The sequence below is a fragment of the Periplaneta americana genome, chromosome 8, assembly GCF_040183065.1.
Source record: "Periplaneta americana isolate PAMFEO1 chromosome 8, P.americana_PAMFEO1_priV1, whole genome shotgun sequence".
In the NCBI taxonomy this organism is placed as follows: Eukaryota; Metazoa; Arthropoda; class Insecta; order Blattodea; family Blattidae; genus Periplaneta; species Periplaneta americana.
In genome coordinates, this window is record NC_091124.1 from 119,950,637 (window position 1) to 119,971,210 (window position 20,574).

The 20,574-nt window shown below is 34.1% G+C and overlaps 1 protein-coding gene across 5 annotated transcripts in view; it reads left to right on the forward strand.

The window, feature by feature from the left end:
* The window catches only part of Ac78C (adenylyl cyclase 78C), a 665,405-nt gene that overhangs the window by 635,542 nt on the left and 9,289 nt on the right, over positions 1–20,574 (forward strand). For all 5 annotated transcript variants that reach the window (XM_069833500.1, XM_069833501.1, XM_069833502.1 and 2 more), the window contains exons 19-21: positions 2,524–2,630; positions 11,903–12,017; positions 12,131–12,276. In XM_069833500.1, the coding sequence (XP_069689601.1) occupies positions 2,524–2,630; positions 11,903–12,017; positions 12,131–12,276 (368 nt within the window). The remainder of the gene's footprint in view (positions 1–2,523; positions 2,631–11,902; positions 12,018–12,130; positions 12,277–20,574) is intronic.

Below are 20,574 nucleotides of genomic sequence, written 5' to 3' on the forward strand. Positions count from 1 at the left end.
GCAGTCATTTCAGTATCGTGATTTCAGTGCGAGGCTTGTGGCAAAAGCCTCTGCTACGACAGCTACGACCTTGACTCACAGGCATGAGGAGGAACCGGAGAGTGGGTCACATCTCCGTATGAAACAAGGATAAGGCTAGCCTTCCATCATATTAATATGTTACACTATATTGGTGCTCTATAAATGAGCTGTGGTGTTGAATTTTAGTTTAATCAAAAGTGCATGCGTATGTGTTACATATTAATTTTGTACAAAATGGTTCATACTGAGAGAACATTGAGGTTATTATTCATATAATTAAAGGAGGAACCTTTTTCAAGTTGGACGTATGAAACAAAATGTGCTTACAAAGATAGGAGATCGACACCACATTTACATATTAAGATAGGGGATGAAAGAAGACAAAATAGAAATTTTCAATTTTCACAGTATAAAATGGCCACCCTACTCCATCTCCTGACCTAGTTGCCTCATAACTGATGTCTTATTGGTATCACTTGTGAGGTTCAGACCTGTCTTCAGATAACTGATTGAACAAAAACAATATAACAAATAGTCCACACTTGTGGAGTAACGGCTAGCGTCTGGCCGCGAAACCAGGTGGCCCAGGTTCGATTCCCAGTCGGGGCAAGTTACCTGGTTGAGGTTTTTTCCAGGGTTTTCCCTCAACCCAATATGAGCAAATGCTGGGTAACTTTCGGTGCTGGACCCCGGACTCATTTCATCTTCATCTCATTCAGACGCTAAATAACCTCAGCTGTTGATAAAGCGTCATAAAATAACCTACTAAAAAAATAACAAATATCCTTTGCTAACAGAGTACTCTGAGATAAATAAGTTATATTGTTTTACCTGTATTCTGTTTGGGAGTGAAAATGAGTAGTCATCATCTTCTTGTGGGGTCTGTGTCACAAAAAATTTCGATAGAAAAGCCGGGAAACATCTGCTACATAAAAAGATAATAAGGTAAGCAGCTCTTTTCAGTCTACCCAGTATTTATGCCTTAACTTCGCCACTGGTTACAATATTTCTGTGAATACAGTTTTCTTCAATCTACTAGTACCGGTACTTTCGTACACATAATTGTGATATAGGTCTACAATGTGAAATACACGTCCATAGAACATTTTCAATCACTGAAATACATTTCAAGCCAATTAGTCTGTCATTCAAAATCATATCATCGATATTTTCTGGAGTAGTCACAGAAACATCTACTAATACTGTGTTCATCTTTGATCACTGTTCTTCTGTCTTGAATTCTGCAACTCATTACTTATGATAGATAAGGACAATGTTCCCTCATATGAAAAATTTCCTTGCCAGACAATCCTTTCAAAAATAGGTACTTCATACTCAGTTATATCAATATTTAATTTTTTATTTAACATGCCGTAATTTCTTTAAAAATTCACAATATAGAATCGACAAAACCTTCCATCATCAAACATGAAGCAACTATTTATGAATGGTAATCGTTTTCGCTTTTGTTTACAGTGTAGGTCCAAGGCTAACTATTTATCAGTACTTCTTAGTACATTTACTTTAAACCATTCAATTTATGAATGAAGTACCGGTAAATTACTTACTTTTGGAAATCATAAAAAAAATCTTTTGTACATCCTTTGACACAGAAAATGGTAGCTTTCCTGTAGCATGAATTTGTCTTGTCATGTGGGTTAACAAGCGAGTGCTTCTGCGTTTCTTTTTTAAAAATGACATGAGTACGAGTTGAGCACCTCATTCAAGACAGATAGACCACCTATTATAGAGAGTGAAGCACTTTGTCGAACCTGAAACAAACCGAAAATCCCAATCCCATTGACTACTGGTTCTGGATGGTAGTGGATACTCTGCACGGAACAGTCTCAACCAATAGTTAAATTTGTGTGTTGGTGAAATTTAAGAAGGTATTATGCACTTCTAACTTTCCACATGGTCGTAAGCTAGACTCTAAAGATTTGAATGAATACACGAAGTTCAGAGGTGTTGCTACCCAACTTTGGTTTACAGAAAGCTCGAGACAGTTCTCCTGCATGCCGGGTGGGACAAATTAAACTGGATTGAAGTGCTACTTTATCCAGATGTGTCATCTGGCAACAGTCTGCTCCAGTCCATGGTGACGTTTCTACCAATGCATCACTTTAATACATGAGTTTTCAACTCCAAATTGAAGGAATGATATCGCCTACAAATTCTGATGCTGCTGAAAGTCCTTAAAAATGATATCATTTATTTTGCAACATATTTTTTATATATTTTTCTCTTTATTGTTAAATTGAGTACAGTAAACAATTACTGGGAAAGTTAGGTACTCGTGACAGTTTTCAAAATCAATTTGTATATTAATTGTATGATAGAATTTAGTCGTTAGCTTGCTTAAAAAAAAGGTGGGGGGAAAGTAATTTTATATAAAACAACACTCTTGTTCAAAATGTCAACTGCCCTAGAAATAAGAATTTTTTCAATTATTGTTCGAAATATCGGAGAGTTCATAGTACAGTATGCTCTTACTTTTCACAGCTGATTTCGACGAGCTCCTGGATGAACCACGCTTCAAGTGTATTGAGAAGGTGAAGACTGTAGGAGCTACTTACATGGCTGCGTCAGGGCTCAATCCCAGCCAGAAGGTAACTATTGCTATCCTATGCTGTACAGTTTTTGGGTTTTAAGTTTGGAGGCATGAGAGAAAAATATCAGCCACAAGTTAATATCAAATTAATAGCTTTCATTTTTAAATAACCATATAATATTAATGTGAGAGTAGATGAATTAATAAAATTAATGAGATAGTAAATAATGAACGAATTCATTTAATTAATTAATAGAGAAATCTATATGCACTGTTTACTCCTCAAAAATTTAGGTCAAATGATCTATTTCTGACTTATTTTACCACTTTTTTCTTCAATGTCCCAAATTCTTTCTTGTAATATTTTGCAGAGAAGTTATATTGATAACATACTACAGGGAACCTAGTTAGGTATCGGCCGAGCCCAAGCAGATAGCAACAGCAGCTGATCAACTAACTCCTGAGCATTCTCAGTCTATTATCTCCCCCCTCAAACCATAGTGTTTGTGACATCAGTCACTGTGTGTTACAGCTCTTCACATGTAAGTGTCTTCAATATAATTGTGTGTGAATTAAATTTAGTTAATTGAAATGCTACCCCACAAGTTAACCACAATGACACTTCAGTAAAAACATAGTCTTGTAGAGAAGTGTGCAGGCAATTTGTAGAGAAATTACTGGTACTGGTACCTGCCATTTCGGTTCCACATACAGATACTGCAAGAAAATTTGTTGTTGGATTTGGGGAAACAGCATCAATAAACGATAGAATTCCTAGGCAAAAACGTCATGTTCTAACAGAAGAAAAACTTAATGAAATTGGACAATCATTATAGTGTTCTCCAAAGAAAACTCTACACCTTGTTTCACAGGAAGGAGTTTCAAAGAGCTCAGCCCATAGAGCTACTATATTGCTAAAATTGAAACTTTACAGAGTGGCTGTAGTCCACGAACTACAACTGCATGCTAACATAAGCTATATTAATTTCTGTAATTGAGTTTTGCAGAATACTGCGGATCGTCTTATTAATCTGAATTTCATCATTTTCTCAGATGAGACTTGGTTTAATTTTAATGGTTTGTTTGGTCATAAAACTGTAGGCACCAGAATATAGAAAATCCCCAATTAATTCATGAAGTTCCCCTTCATGATGAAAGAATTGGTGTATGGTGTGCTATAATTGCAACACGAAAAATAGGGCTCATATTTTACGAAAATGCAATAAGGAGACAGATAGAACGTCCAGAAATACTCCCACCATTTTTACAGATGTTGACAGATTACAAGAGACAATATAGGTATTTTCAATAAGATTCTGCCACACCCCACACTGCTGATGAGTCTTTGACCAATAGAATGAGTGTATTGATGATAGTACTTTCTAGAGGGTTATGGCTTGCACATACATCTGATCTTATCATGTGCGACTTTTATTTGTGGGAAACGCCAAAAGAAATAGTCTATAGAAATAGCCTTTGCACTATAGATGAACTGAAAGATAATACAACGACATAAATTCGAAGAATTTTAGAAGCAGAACTTTTGCATGTGAATGCTAATTTTATCAGATGTCAGGAATGCCTGAATACAGGCAGAAATCACTTTGAACAACTTCTATAGCACAAGTTAGTACTTATTAGAACACAGAAATAAAATTAAATAAAATTATGTGCAAGCTTTTATTAATCAAGTTGTACTAGGTTGGGATAGTTTAGGTTCGGTTTCCTATTCTTTAGTAATTTATTATCAAAACATGGTCTCGAGTTGGGAGATAAAAGACCGAAAACGCCTGTAATTGGTCGGTTGGAAGCTGTTGCTGCTTGCATACATTGGCTTGGCAGATACACTACCAGTCAAAAGTTTTCGATCACCTATCACAACTATGAATTTGTGGTTAAAACAGGGATTTCGTTTTGAGTATTCTATCATATCATAATGCTAGAGAGAGAAAATATTTATTTGTTGATCTATTTAGTTTTTCCGATGTGTTTGTACATTGAAATAAAGTATATACTGTACCTAGTTGTTTTTATAGCTGATCGAAAACTTTTGACCTGTAGTGTGCCTGACTGAATTCCCCGTATTAATGTGGTTAGTATAGTCGATTATTGTGTCTATTTTAAGTGAGTTTAGTATGGTTTATATATTATTATTATTATTATTATTATTATTATTATTATTATTATTATTATTATTATTATTATTATTATTATTATTATCTAAAATCTTATCTAAATCTTATCTAAATTTTCTTGAAAATCATCTCGATACACACAATAATAGAGTAGTTTTTCTCGGCGATTTTAATACTCCTGGTATGAATTGGTCATCTGGTTGTTGTGCTAATAACATCCATTACTACTCCAAAATTAAGGCTCAAGAGTTATTTTCATCTTCTTGCTTTCTTGGATTGAAACAAGTAAATTCAACCATTAATAACAAAAACTTACTTGATCTTGTATTTACAAATTCAACCAAGACTGAGGTCAATCTGACCACTCACTCGCTAGTCTTGCAGGATGACTATCATCCTCCCTTAACAATAACTCTTGAAGTCACACTAAATTTTTCTCCCCAGAATCAACAAAATTCTTCCCCAAATTATTTTCAAGGTGATTACTTGAATTTATATTGGAGTCTATATAATTATGATTGGTCCTGTGTTTACCAAGCTGTTGATGTTAACGATGCAGCTAGCTCACTATGTTCAGTAGTTAATAGTGTCATATCCCAGGCAGTTCCTGTCACTCGAGTCAAAAGGTCTAATTATCCACAATGGTTTTCTAACACCTTACGTAAACTTATTAGAAAGAAAGACCATGCACATAAAAAATATAAAAAATTCAAAACTGAATTTTATTATCAAGCATTTTCCTACTATAGAAAACTTGTGAAATCTAAAATTAAATCGGATAAATTATCATGGCTTCAAAATATTAATGAAAATCTTAAAACGGAACCAAAAAAGTTTTGGAAATAAGTTGAATCATTTCGGAAGACATATAATTATCCCTCTGAATTAATTCTTAACGATAAACACATCACAGATCAATTAGACATTGTCAATGCTTTTGCTGATCGCTTCAAATCTGTTCAGACTAAACACAGCCATAAATATGAAAACATTATTACGAATATAACAGACTCATTACCTATACCTAAAGTAACACACGATGACATTCGTAAAGCAATTAAAAAACTGAAACCAACAAAAACAACTGGCACTGACGGTATTCCAAATTTTATAATTAAAGGATCCTCTAATATATTTATTCCTCTTTTAGCCCACATATTTAATATTAGTTTGAAAAATGGTGAATTTCCCTCACTATGGAAACAAGCTGCAATTATTCCTATATTTAAAAACGGAAAAAGAAATGATGTCAGAAACTACAGACCTATCTCGATCCTAAATAACTTTTCAAAAATTTTTGAAACCATTATTCACAGACATATATCGTTTTATGTGAAAAACAAGCTCAATTCTTCACAACACGGATTTACTAAAACTAAATCCACTATCACTAACCTGGTCACATATCTAAATCAAATTGTACCAGTAATTGAAATGCAGGGACAAACTGATTCAATATATTTTGATTTCAGCAAAGCTTTTGATGTAGTTCCGCACTATATCCTTCTTCATAAGTTAGGAAATATTGGCCTTTCTGTAAGCTACGTAAAGTGGTTCGAAAATTATTTAAGTAATAGAGTTTCATGTGTAAGACTGTTTAATATACACTCTTATTCTTATAATATAAATTGCGGAGTCCCGCAGGGATCTACTTTAGGACCTCTCCTATTTATTATATTCATAGATGATATATGTAAAAGAATAAGTTCTGACTGTTTATTATTTGCAGACGATTTAAAAATTTTTCGTACAATCAAAAGTAGTACTGACTGTCAGTCACTTCAATGTGACATTAATTCAGTCGCTAAATGGTCGGATGACAATGGTATGAAAATTAACGTATCCAAAACTAATGTAATAACCAGGGAACGGATTTATATGGACTAAAAATATATGAAATATGTAAATATATATGTAGTTATTTTTACCAAAATATGGAATTAAATATGGATTTTTACCAAAATATGGAATTAAATATGGACTTAAAATTATAAAAAAATGACTATGTACGTTAAATATTGGTACATTTTAATCAAACTAAACAAAAAATATAATGGACGTACCTTATCTTCCAATGTAGTTTCAACAAAACACAATTTTTATTGTCTGTTACCATAACAATAGGTTACAAACATTTCTTTCAAGTGCTGAAAAGTGAATCTTCTTCTATTGTCTCTGAGGATAGATTTATACTGACTAAAAGAGCGTTCGACGTCACAAGAAGTAACTGGTACATAATTCAATTTCACAATGTCTGCTGGGGATAAGTCCAAGTTAATCTTCACTGTTGATTCACCACTCATCACAGCAACAACCTTTTGTAGTTCTTCATATCCAGGGTTTTTTGAAAGTACAGTGTCCACCTTAGCTCTTACTGCATCTGCAACTTTACCTCTACCACGATTCAGTTGTTCCACAGTACTATTTATAATTTCAAAACTTTCAGATAGTGAAAGGTGCCTATTTTGGAGACTTTTGAGCGTTTTTATGATGCATGAAAATGTATGCTGAATGTGAGCTAAGTCATTCTTCACACTTATGTCACAGGTAACTGTTTTCGCAGTATCAATTGAGACTGCATCTTCAGAGTCCAATGCAAGGAGAACATTGTTAATAGAGTCTATATGTTCGGCATAATATTCAACTGCTTCTAGCCATGTACCCCATCTAGTTAAAATTGGCTTTGGTGGCAATGGAATTTCAGGGTACATTTCTTTCAACACGTTAACTCTACTGGGAGCTTTGAGAAATACTTTTTTCACTGATGAAATCAACAAATCTACTTTAGGGAAATTGTCTCTGACCACTTCTGCCACACGATGAAATGCATGCGCCACACAAGTAAAATGAGTCAATTTAGGATATACAACAGATAATGCTTGTCCAGCTTTGACCATATAAGGGGCAGCATCGCTAATAAAGAATAACACATTATCGTACATAATACCCTTTGGCCACAGGATACCCATAGCTTCGTTGAACAGTTTAACTATAGTTTTGTTATTGCACTTTTCTAGAACATCACAATGTAAAAGAATTCGTTCAGAATATTGTTCACTTAACAAACCGATAACTACATTACCAACAAGTCTACCTTCTTTGTCGGGAGTCTCATCAATGGAAACCCAAATTGAACTATCTTTAATTTCATCTCTTATCTTCTGTATTGTCTCATCGTAGATGGATGGAGCATACGTCTTCCTAAGTGTTGACTCATCCGGGATTGTATGTTGAGTATATTTTTCAAGGAATTCCCTGAAGACCTTATTCTTTAGTTTGTAGAGAGGAATATCAGCAGAGATGAGAGAACGGCACAGGTCGATGTTAAACTCAGATCTTACATTCGATGTTGTTGGTTGTGTTAAAAACAATTGTCTCTGCTTGGAATTTAGTTGTTTGTTGGCCTGATGTTTACTAGTTGTAATGTGTTGTTGCACCAGGAACTTTTGTGTAGATGATACTGCACACTGACACAAATTACAAAATAATATTTTATTGTCAGTTGATAAACCATCTTCTTTAAATTCTGAAATGTAACTTGTTAGTTTTGATTTTAAATTGACTGAATGACGTACTTTTGGCATATTTACCGTCTTTATAGTATGATTTACAAAACTGAACCTATGTGTACTCTGACTGGCATTTAACTGTTGAGCTGCACAACTGAAGTCTGTTAAAAATTTTAAATTAAATTAATACAGTTTTGTAACTTACTTTCCCATTGTTGATAGGACTGCTAATTTTCAAATAACTCTGATGTTAAAGGGATTACTGAACATGTGTTTAAATCTCTATTGTTGAAATGTATTTTTAAAAGTTAATGGAATTTTGTTTTGTTTTATTGTTAAACCTAATATAATATGGACTGTTTTATATGAAATATGGAAAATATATGGAAATTAACGAAAATATGTACTAAACTCTAAAATATGGAAAAATATGGAAAATAAAAGTAGGATTTTTCAACCCTACACATTGTGAAACATAAAGATAATGCAAAATATAAATTATATTAGCTTTATAAGTAAATATGTATTTACATATAAATCCTTTCCCTGGTAATAACCTTTTCTAGAAAAACTTCTTCACTGAAATTTAATTATTATCTAAATAATGTACTAATTAACAGAACGGATTGCGTAAAAGATTTGGGAATATTCTTTGACAGTAAATTGTATTTTCATAGTCACGTTGATTACATTTACAATCACGCAATCTAAATGCTAACTTATTCTTTTTCCACGCCCGATTCTCTTTTAATGCTATACTATACATTGGTGCGATCGAAACTCGAATATGGATCTGTAGTTTGGGACTCGATTACAACTACGGACTCGGCTAAATTAGAAAATATAGAAAGAAAATTTATATCCTTATGTTCATTCAGATTTCTGCCCATTAATTCCGGGTATAGTTATGAGAGAAAATGTGAATATTTTAATTGTCAAAATCTATATGCTAGACGCCATGAGCTAGATTATCTGTTCTTTTGTAAAGTCCTCTAAGGTGATATATCCTGTGACTCTTTCTTAAACAATATTACCTTACGTATTCCAACAAAAGATATGAGAGCCCACAAACTTTTCTATATTAGAAATTCGAAATTTCTTTCACCAGTCTCCAGATGCATTAAAAATGCCTACATGCATGGCTGCGAATTCGATCCCTTCAATGTATAGACTTAGTTTGCTCTTGGCAAAGATTTATCATTGATGTATTCTTTTAGGCATTATACTCAATTAACATTGTCTCATAGTATTCTTAGTTATCCATTCATCGTCATTATTGTAATTGTAATTATATTTATGTGTAATTAATTATTTTTGTTTTATGTTTTTGTTATATTTGTGCTGAACTGTAATTGGCTACTGGGTGTTGTACAGCACATTAAATAAATAAATAAAATAAAAATAAAAATTATTATTATTATTATGCACACTTTTAATCGAGTGACTAGTGTCGGCTAAAGTGCTGGTACACCAGATTCGAATCCCAGTGAGCCCAAGTGGAACTTGTGATGGTGGTACGTACATTCTCTCAGGACACTCCCGTTTCCACTCCTGGAATTCCACTATTGCTCCATTAATCATCATCATTATCATCATCATCATCATCATTATCTGACACTATGTAGATCCCCTCCAATCGATCCTGATTTGGTGGGACATGTCCTAGTTTTGTTATCAAAGTTTTGCATCCTGCTTTGCAATAGGATGAGATGTATATTGTACTCCATTTTCAGGTTTTTTCACTTCTCAGTTTTATTTTAATGCCAATTGCTTAAAAAGTACCGAATATATGAGAAAAAGTAGACCATTTAATAACTACACAACCGCGAATATCCACGATTTAGCATTTATGATTCTCTATGTGCAGTGTAAGGAACTTCAAACAGCATGTTCAGGTGACTAGCTTTGTTTTAGATAGATCGTTTTTGCGTGCATAAGTATTTAGCGAGGTTGTCATGCTGAATGCAGCATGAAAGTTATTGTTCTTTGATAATTGATATAATTCCTTTTCTAAAAAGAGACTATTAAAAACAATCGGTAGAAGTGGTAGAACAGAACAGAAACAGAACAATGAACAGAAACCACGTACCATACCATGCATTGTATGTTGACTGTCTCTTATTAGTAAAGTGGGTAATAAAGATTATTCTTCAAAGATTTGGATCTGTTCTCTGTTAAGATGTCTAGTGACAGTAGACTAGTGATACTAGTAAGAGTGAAGGTAAGCTTACTGCTGCAAAACAAATCCACAAAAAAAAAAAGATTGTGTGCATTTCGAGATTCTTGGATTCTAAATTATCATTGGATTGAAAAGGAAAAGAATGTTTATTTTTCAAATTTTTAAGTGCAGGCCTACAATAGTGAATTCAATATTAGTCATGATCGTGAATATGAGATTAGTAAACATGCTAAAACTGACATCCATCAAAGATGCATTCAACAATAACATATAGCACATTAGAAGAATGATATTATAAGTGATTGCATTGTTAAAAGAGAAAGTACAGACTCACAAGACTTTATAAAGACTGAAGTAAGTTTTGTGTACCGTTTTGTGAATCATATACCGTACCTAGGAGATTGTTCAGATCTTCGTTGCCATATTTAAGTTAATTTCCAGATTCTAAAATAGTTAACAAATACAGATGTGGGAGAACAAAAATGATAAAGCCTGTAAAGAATATTTCGGTTTTTTTTTCAGTAGAAATTACAGCTGATGACCTAAAAAATAATGCTTTTCGTGTTCAAATAGAAGTATCAAACAAAGGTTATATCAAAATATTTCTATTGTTGTTAAGATTTGTTTTACAATTATTATACAAGGAGTGCAGACGAAATAAATTATCATGTTTCTACAGTTTAGATGGGGAAGATTCTACAGCATATTTCATTATTGATAAACAGAAAGCCTATGCCATGTCTGTAAACAACATGAGGTCTACGGTATATCTTTTTGTTCGATAATGCTGCAGTAAATTTCGGAAAGAAAATGTGTAGCCTGGATTGCTTTGAAAGAACACCAGAAAAATTTACTTGGTAGCTATAGGTTGCCAATGCCATTTAATTACAGTAATAATACAACTAAATATGGTCATAATTTCTTCAAATATAACCTAGGACGTATTGTCATAGAGCCTAATGTATTTCGTCACTCAACTAAGGATAATGTTTAGTATTTGAAAGAATTTTTTGAGTGGCTTAAGACTGAATATTCTTAACTGTTGCGATAGATATCATTGTTTCCAGCTTTGGAGAGATTTTTGGAGAATGTTGATGCAATAAGGTCTTTATTATCTTTCACAAAAAACTTCGCCAAAAATTATTACTATCTAAGTGATTTGAGGTTCTGGATGGTATGTAGGCCTACATCTATTATCAGGCAGTACATCTCACTTGACGATATGTGTCGGAGGAAGAACAATTGCTTGTATACATCTGAAGTCTGATTAATGTACGTAATGTGTAGCTAGTCGGTGATGTATGCAATGTAGGTGGAAAGACACTGGCCACCCTATCCCATTATCTCCTGGACTAGTTGCCTCTTGAATGATGCCATATTGGTGTCACTTATGAGGGTACAACCAGTCTTCAGACAGTTGACTAAACAACAATTGATTTTTTAAGATGAAATGGTCCAGTGCTATCTAGGATTTGTTGTAAATGCTGCCATGTTGTTTCTGACGCAGGTGGAAGAAGATGAATATGAACATGTGTGTGCTCTGGTGGACTTCTCCATTGCTATGAAGAATCGCCTAGAAGACGTCAATAAACATTCCTTCAACAACTTTTACCTCAGAGTCGGTAAGTCCTTTCAATCTAACAGAAGTGAGATAGCACTGTAAATAACTCTACGAACTGCATTTTTTTGTTAGATTACATTATTACCGCCTTTCAGCTGACTTTTTCTTTTGTAGGAATCAGCTGTGGCCCATTGGTAGGTGGTGTGATAGGAGCTCGCAAGCCAGTCTATGACATTTGGGGCAACACTGTGAATGAAGCATCTCGAATGGACTCGACTGGGACAATGGGTCAAATACAAGTCCCAAAAGAAACATCTGTGGTAAGAATTTGTCCTTAGATTTCAACCTAGTTTCTACTATTGTGTTTCTCAAGACGTAAGACTTTACTCTTCTCAAACTTGAAAACGTTCTAATAGACATGCTAGTAGAAACAGGCAAAGACCATAGGCGCCGACTTTTGAAATTCTTGGGGCATGCTCATGTTTAGACCTCGGATATTTAGGCTCGAATGGGATAGGTTGCAACAATTGAGGAGCGTTTTTGCAAAAGTCGATAGATGCAGAAATCAAGATTTTACAGAAATCACATTTTTTAATTTAAACATACAAATATTTATTTTATAACAACAATTTTGAGAGGAAGCATTCTTTTTTCTGAGACAATGAATATAGGTTTGAAAAATATAAGCACTTTTTTTATCACTTGCCAGTTTTAGGCGCAAAAATATAAGAATTTTTTCAAAAGTCGATAGATGTAGTCTGTCTTCAAATGAATCTCATTACAACACAATAAAATTGAAGAAAATTATTAGTGTCAACACATAATTACAATTTGATCACAAAAGTCTAATAGGACACATCTGCTAGAACTGTTGTGTACAAGTTCTTTGCCTCGCCTGTTACTTCGAAATACTGCATGAGTTTCTTAACGTCATTCTTTTTTTTTTTTTTTTACTTTTGACACCATGCTGACTTCTGGAAGAACATAGGAGTTTAACACACTACCGCACGTTTTAATTCTTGGTTTTAGCACACACACACACTGCTACTGGACACGCTGTATATGTGTTTTGCACAGTAACAGAAACATTACGATGTTTTCTCAAAGTTTTACTGTAAGTGATCACTCGCTGCGGAGTCTTCTTAAATGGCAGTGTCGATCTTAACACCTTTTGAGCACTCAATTTTAAGTCCATGACTTTTCCAGTCCTTGTTCAGATTCTTGGCTGTGCCATGATTTTCTAGCATCTTGTGGTAGTCATTGAGGTCAATATGTCTTCCATTTTCCTATAGTCTTTTTCTGTTCTTCCGAAAACACTATCTGGAGCCATATAGCTATCATGGCGTATCGGAAAGAAAGAAGCATGCGAGTAAAAATATTGCTTTACTCCAAAAAAAGCCATGAGAGTTGACATCACAATGCTATTCTTGTTCTGACTGGCACAAGAATAAGAAAACAGATGAATGGTGGAAAGGGCATTAGTTGCGGATTTTTTTTCTAGATTAAATGAAACATCTAGCAATGCAGATGCGACTTAGTTAGATCCCCTTGATGACTGGGTATCAACCAAATATAGAATGAAATATCCTTAATTTCTTGTGTCTTTGAATGTATCACAACACAGAGGTTGTAGAGCCATACTTGTCTTGCATAGAACACTTCGCCCACCGATAATTTCGGAAGAGGTTGATTTTGTTGCAAGTCGAAATATATCTTTATTACTTCTGGATTATCATCTTTCATAATTTTGTAAAACTTGTCTGCACGGAGTTTACGTAGTCTATATTGGGCCCTGAGTCCATTTTTTTTACCAAGTCTGTCTCTGCCTTTATTTGGAATAGGCCTATCTTGCAGGTTGAGCAGGAATCAGTACGGGGAGTTTTAAATGACACGTTGAAATAACTGAAGAGTTCGCGGGAAAAACGATGAATGTCACATTTCTGTTAAGGATTTGGTAATGATCTAATTGAGTCTATAACTGCAAGATGTAGTGCTGTTTCTATAGAAAATAAAGGAAAAGATTAGGCCTACTGTATTCGTGATGATAATTCTCCTTTTTACCATTTTTCATAAGAACAACATTAAATTTCGTAGTGATCCATTGAATTAGATAATGACATCAACCTTAACAAAACTGTGACATTCATCGTTTTTCCCGCGAACTCTTCAACTGTAAAAATATATGTTTATACTTCGAGAGTGAGTAAGTCTCAAGTAGTTCCAAGTTTTTTTCTTTTTTCACAGAAATTTGCCCATATTTTTTAATAGAGAAATCTGGAGGCAGTTATCTCCTACTATATTTTCTCCCCGTATAGTGGCTCTCTCTGCATTTATACATCTTCATGTCATTTTAATTGTTATTGTAAGATTCTCATGCTTCTTACCTGCAGTATTTCCTCCTCTATTTTCCCTTGATGACTGTCCTGTAGAGTAGAATCTATTTTGCCAGAAGAGACAATCAGTCCTTTGAGAAACTAGTTATGACTTTGAAACTTAACACACAAACAGGGATTATCTGTCCATCTGTTTTCCTGATACTGTATTTAATTGACACACTTTGTTTTCTTTTCGAATACTCGGTATTCACCACCCTATGCTTCGGTGATGTAATGGTCATGAACTTAATAAGTAATTTGTCCTGATTTATTGTGCATAAAATCTTAAATTTATTGTGAAATGCACTAATGACATCAAAGGTTAACTCTGCCACTTTACACTGCTTACTTTCTTTAGCTTTTGGATTGGAGGAAGAGTTTGCAAGTCCATGAGAGCATCATGCTCCTTTGTTTTACGCTTCCCTGTACGAGGACTTTAAAACACACAATATGCAGTGGCGTGGCGTAGGAATTTCGTGGGTGTTGCCTGTTCGAAAATGATACCACAGTTGAGGAGAGGATGAATTTCTTTTGACCGTTCTACTAACATTTTACGAAAAAAAATATATATACTGTATATATCTTTCTTCCAAAAACAACATGCAATGTATAGAGGAATTATACGAAGAATAATAGAATTATAGGCATAGTAATAATACATTTGGAAAAAAATTTCTTGAAAGTACTGTATTTGAAGATCCAGCAGAAGTTGTGTTGCGCCTACTTGTACTTCAATTCAATTCATCGGTAACTTATTGGACATGTCTGTCGATTCATCCAGGATTACAGCAATAGAACTTGTTTCACTAATTTGCTTTTAAATTTTATTAATCAAAACGCGAAAAACATTCAATTAAGGTCATTCTGAATGTCATTTGATGTCCCAGAAAACACAGTAACAGTCTGAAGGTGGTGGTCTAAATTATTGTCATCAGTTTGAGCAAGGAGGTGTAAAAGTTCCACATAATTGACCCTGTTGATAGAGCTATCGGACTCATCCCTAGCCCTAAATGGAAGTTCTTGCTGGGCCAAGTAACATACTACACTTATTAAATATCTGTTTCTTTTCACAACTTCGTTGTATTTTTCTGTTGATTTTTAAATGCCTCACTTAATGACAAGTCTATTCTCGTTTTGCCAAAACGTGCTAGAAGAACAACAGATGCAACGTGATTTTTAGAATTTTTAATGACACGCACATAGCATATGGAAACTATCTATATTCTTGATATCATCTTTGGTCCAGGCGTTTTTTTCACTTGAAAAAAGTAAACACGGCCAGCATAAGAGTCGTGACAATTTTGCACTACCACACAGCTACAGTGATTCTGTATACTATGATACATTAAAATGTCTTTCGAAACCTCCATGTTTTGTTACATTGTTCACATTGTTGAACAGATTGTAATTTTGCTGACAAGTAAAAAAAAAACCTCCATGTGATTTAGTCTTCAAGTCTTTTAATTCAGGAGTTGGTCTGCCATTCAAAACAATCTTTTTTTCTCACTAAATGTATGTGATCCTAAAGAACTTCAAAACAATCTTTTTTTCTCACTAAATGTATGTGATCCTAAAGAACGCTTTAAAAAGCTCTCTATATCACAGTCACAATCATAGGAGTATACTTCACCAGTAAATTTAGAAGCCATACTTGGGGGTGAAGCGGAAGGAAGAATAACACACGTTTGCCTTTATGTCTAACTGGCAAATAATTGCGTTACAGTCACACCATGGCACTGAAAGTCACTGACTCCCAGACTTGGCGAGTTTGCCGTTGAAGTGCTGTAGGCAACATGTGACGTAAATCGGAAACACTGAAGTGTTGTGTATGTATCAGTTCAATTCTTTGGCGCTAGATGGCAACCATATCTTTTCTGACATGTATTATGTTACAGGAAACTGTTAAATTGTTGATAGAAAATACAAATTAAGAAATTGTATAATAAGGAATATACTTAATTTATATTTTGTGTATATTGCCGGTGGCAAGAGGGGGAGTTTGTTAAACCATGTATGGTGGACGTGGTAAAAATGTTGTGCCCCCAGGAACTGGCTAATTTAAAAAATTTGCATCTTTCACGACAAAGTATCTCCTGAAGAATTGAGTTGTTGTCCACTGATACAAGTGGGTAGGATGCGAAAATTCGTAAATTTGTGTATTTTTCTCTAGCTCTTGATTTTATTGACACAACTCAGTTGAAATATTTGTAAGAGGAGTTGATGACGAATTAAATGTCGGAGAGTATGTGCTAGAATTGATTTCTTTGGAAGACATTACTAGAGGAGAAGATATGTTTAATGCTGTTTGTATGTGTGTAAATAAACACAATTCAGATTGGTCCAAGATAGCGTCCATTGCAAGGGATGGAGCTCACTCGATGATTGGAGATAAAAAGGGTTAATTGGCAGGGTCAAAGCCTTTCTTAAGGAAAAGGGTGTATAAAATATTGTACTTTGCATGGCATTCTACACCAAGAATCCCTTTCTGCAAAATCTGTGGACATGCCAACTGTTATGAAAGTTGTGACTCAAAATGTAAATGTAATAAAGAACAGTGCATTGAAGCACCGTCAATCAAATCTTCTGAACAGAAATTTGAAGATCTACAATACTTTTGTGACATAAGGTGACTGAGTAGAGATCAGATGCTTGGTATTTTTTTTATCTTCGAAACGTTATTCATGAATATATAAGAAGCAACAAGGAAGAGCAATAGCAGAGTTGAGTAATGACGAGTGGATATATGATTTAGCATTTTTGTGTGACATCTGTGAACTCTTGAACACAGTCAGTATTTCTTTGCAAGGTCGAAAACAAAATGTTGTCAATATGTACTGCTCAATTAATGGATTTGTTAAGAAACTTGGAATTTGGACTGAACATGTACAGGAATCCCAATTTCACTACTTTCCCTGTTTGAACTCTATCTCATGTATTCCTCCACACAAACTCAATAGGTACAGTAACATTTTGAAAAATCTGAAAGTCGAATTTACAGAGAATCGATTTGCAGACTTGAGACTTTTAGAAAACCATATCTCTGTGTACACTGATCCATTCTCCGTAGACGTCATCAGGAGGAACTCATTGAATTACAAGAAGATATATCAATGAAACAATGGTATAAAAACTGTAACCTCTCTGAACTATACAAAGTAACATGCGGTGAAAAATACGGAAAAGTTAGAAATTTTGTCTGCTTCATGGAAGCTATTTTTGGAACAACCTATGTATGTGAGCAATTGTTATCACAAATGAAAATTGTAAAAACTAAATGTAGAAGCCGTCTGTCAGACAGACAATTGTGTGACCAGCTGCGATTGGCTGTATGTGATGCATGTGATATACCGTAATCCCTGACTTCAATTCCATAATAATGCAAACGATACATGAGGAGAAGGAACCTTAAAACATGTACAGTTACCCTTGAAAGGAATGAGAGGACTCTTGGTCGTCGGAAGTTAAAGTTCTACAGCGCGGTTCATTTGATATCGACGTAACAATAAGTACCATGACAAATGCAACAAGAATTGTTACAAGGACCACAACAAGGACAAGGACCAGAATAAGGATCACGAAGAAGATAGCCATTTAAGGCCACGATTTCACAACATAGCTCAAGTCACAAAATATCATTGCTTCTCTGTACCGAATGGCAAACGCCTGTTATGGGATGTACATTCTGGATTGCTGCTGTCACTGTCTTGCCTCGGTACCTCATATAGTAGTGTGTCGGTTCCACCGTATAACCGAAACGTCTCGTGTTCGATCCCAGGTAAAACTTTTTTTTAATTGAGGTGTAATTAATTTCTTCAGAGTTCCTCGACTGTCTAATTTGTTGAAATATATGGAATAATTTATGCCCAATTTCTGGATCTTACAAGTGGGCTGAACCTCTTCAAAAGTTGGAAGTTAAAAGTATTCTTCCTCAAATAAAAATCATAAGAAACAAAAAGAGACCTGTTAACTTAAAATCTTGTCCATGCCATCAGCTTCTATTACAGCTCTAAGTCAATCCGTCATGGATGTCACGAGAATGTGGAATAAGTTCTGATCCCCAGCGAGATCTTCCCAGATGTCAACAACTTGATTCCACAATTCATTTCGATTTCGAGGGCATCGGTGGGCATAGGTGGCTATTTTGTAGTGACATAAGCATAGATTATCTCTCTGAACTTTTCCGTAAAAGTAAATTAAATTCACTCCTTGAAACTGACAACCTTAGTCGTAGCGTAATTTTCCCACCAGAATACAAGCTGAAGTAGCACAGCCATTGATAAAAGTTTTGTACACAGAATTAGACTGAATTTCTATTCGACAGAATCTATAATCAATGGCTTGTCTGAACATGATAAACAAATCCTAAGTGTTTCCAATGTCACTGAACGATTTCAAAATATTAATTTAAAAACTAAAAAAGGATCGTAAATGCTGTATCTAATGATTATTTACATTTATGTCTACAAAATGAATCTTGGAAAAACGTATATGATACTGGTACTACTGATATTAAGAGTAAATGTATTGTATCTTTCACTTAATTTCAGAATCACTTCAGTGGATGTTCTCCACTCAATGTTGTGAAAAAATTTAAAATTAAAAAAATGTAGATAACACAGGGACTTAAAAATCTCATGTATTAAAAAGAAGAATCTATATGTAATGAGTTGCAATGTAATGATCCTCATGTTCTTAAATACTACAGTACAGTGTAATTTATCAAAAATCATGAAGGAGGGAAATAGAATACATTTGAATAGTAAAGTACAAAATTCAGATAATGCAATTAAAGCTATTCGGAATATTATTAAAGTTAAACTTACAGATATCCTAAGAAAGAAAATATCTTTCATTAAAACCAGTGATTATAAAGTAGAGGATCCCAAATCTATTGCAAATTCTTTTAACTCTTATAGTATATAGTACAGAAGTATTGACAACTTAAACATTCAAGATTTTGCAAAAGATACTGCAATTGATTACTTGACAGATGCATTTAATAATTAGTATTAATATATGTAATTAGTCAATAACTGCAACAGTGCTTTTCCATTCAATCATAACATGAATAAAATTGAATGCACATTAAATTAAACACTATTGCAAACACGTAGATAAAATAGTTAAAATCTACTGAAGGGGTGAGAATGAAATAATCCAAAGCCACACTTTTAACAAAAAGTGTTTTGTGCGAGTGCATTTCTAACACATATGGGAAAGCTACTAATAAAATATTGTAATAATTACTCAGCAAATTACATAGCCTAAGGACTCTAAACCTTTGTAAAAGTTTGTCTGTGTGGCTTAGGAATATTTTTTAATTTCATTTTAATTGTTAGTTTTTAATATATTATATGCATTTACATTGTATATGTGTGTGTCTGTATGTGTATAAATGCATTCATTAGATTAACGTTTATATTATTATAACTTGTAATTTTGTATTGTCTGTGATCATTAACACTTAATTTCAGGACTTTGTAAAACTCTATTTCAACGTTACTTAGCTATTTCAACGTTATGTAGACAAAACAAAATCGTTGATGTAGACTAAGAATCGAACTCGCTCTCTTCTATACAACAGGCAGAAGTCTTAGCATCTGAGCTATTGAAACGACACGAAAGCTTTCCTTTCTGTGCTGAGTGTCGATCTAGTCATGAAGGCCCATTGTCGATTTAACTACACGATTTATGTACTGTATATATTTATCTTTTATTTACGTAATATTATCATATTTTTTGCAGTTTTTTAAGTGAATTTCGGAATGATGCTAGTAACAAACCAAATAGCCTGCATTTAAGTAACTCCATATTCGTTATCTTGTGTATCAGTGCTCTTGTCTCTGATCATGCGCAGTGTCTTACATCTGAGACTTAGGAATATTCAATCGTCTCATTCTTTTCCAGGGAAACTGTACAATGGTGAGTCAAAAAGCTAGTTGCATTTCCCGAGGAACTTCTGTGCTAAATATTTCTAAGTGCATAGTACTGTATTTGTGAAATGTAACGTTGTATGTATTACTTGCAAGTGTTTCTCTGTAATTAAACACTACTATAATTCTAAAAAATAATAATGCAGTTTCGTGAATGAGTAAATTCGTTTTGAACAGTCATATGCGTTCACTCTGAACTTGTAGTACACCTCTTGCTGTCTGTGTCACAAGCGAACAGTCAGCCGTTGTGGCTGCTTTGCAGTAGGACTCAGGGCTGAAGGCAGTTTTGGCTGCCCTTGCCTTAAAATCA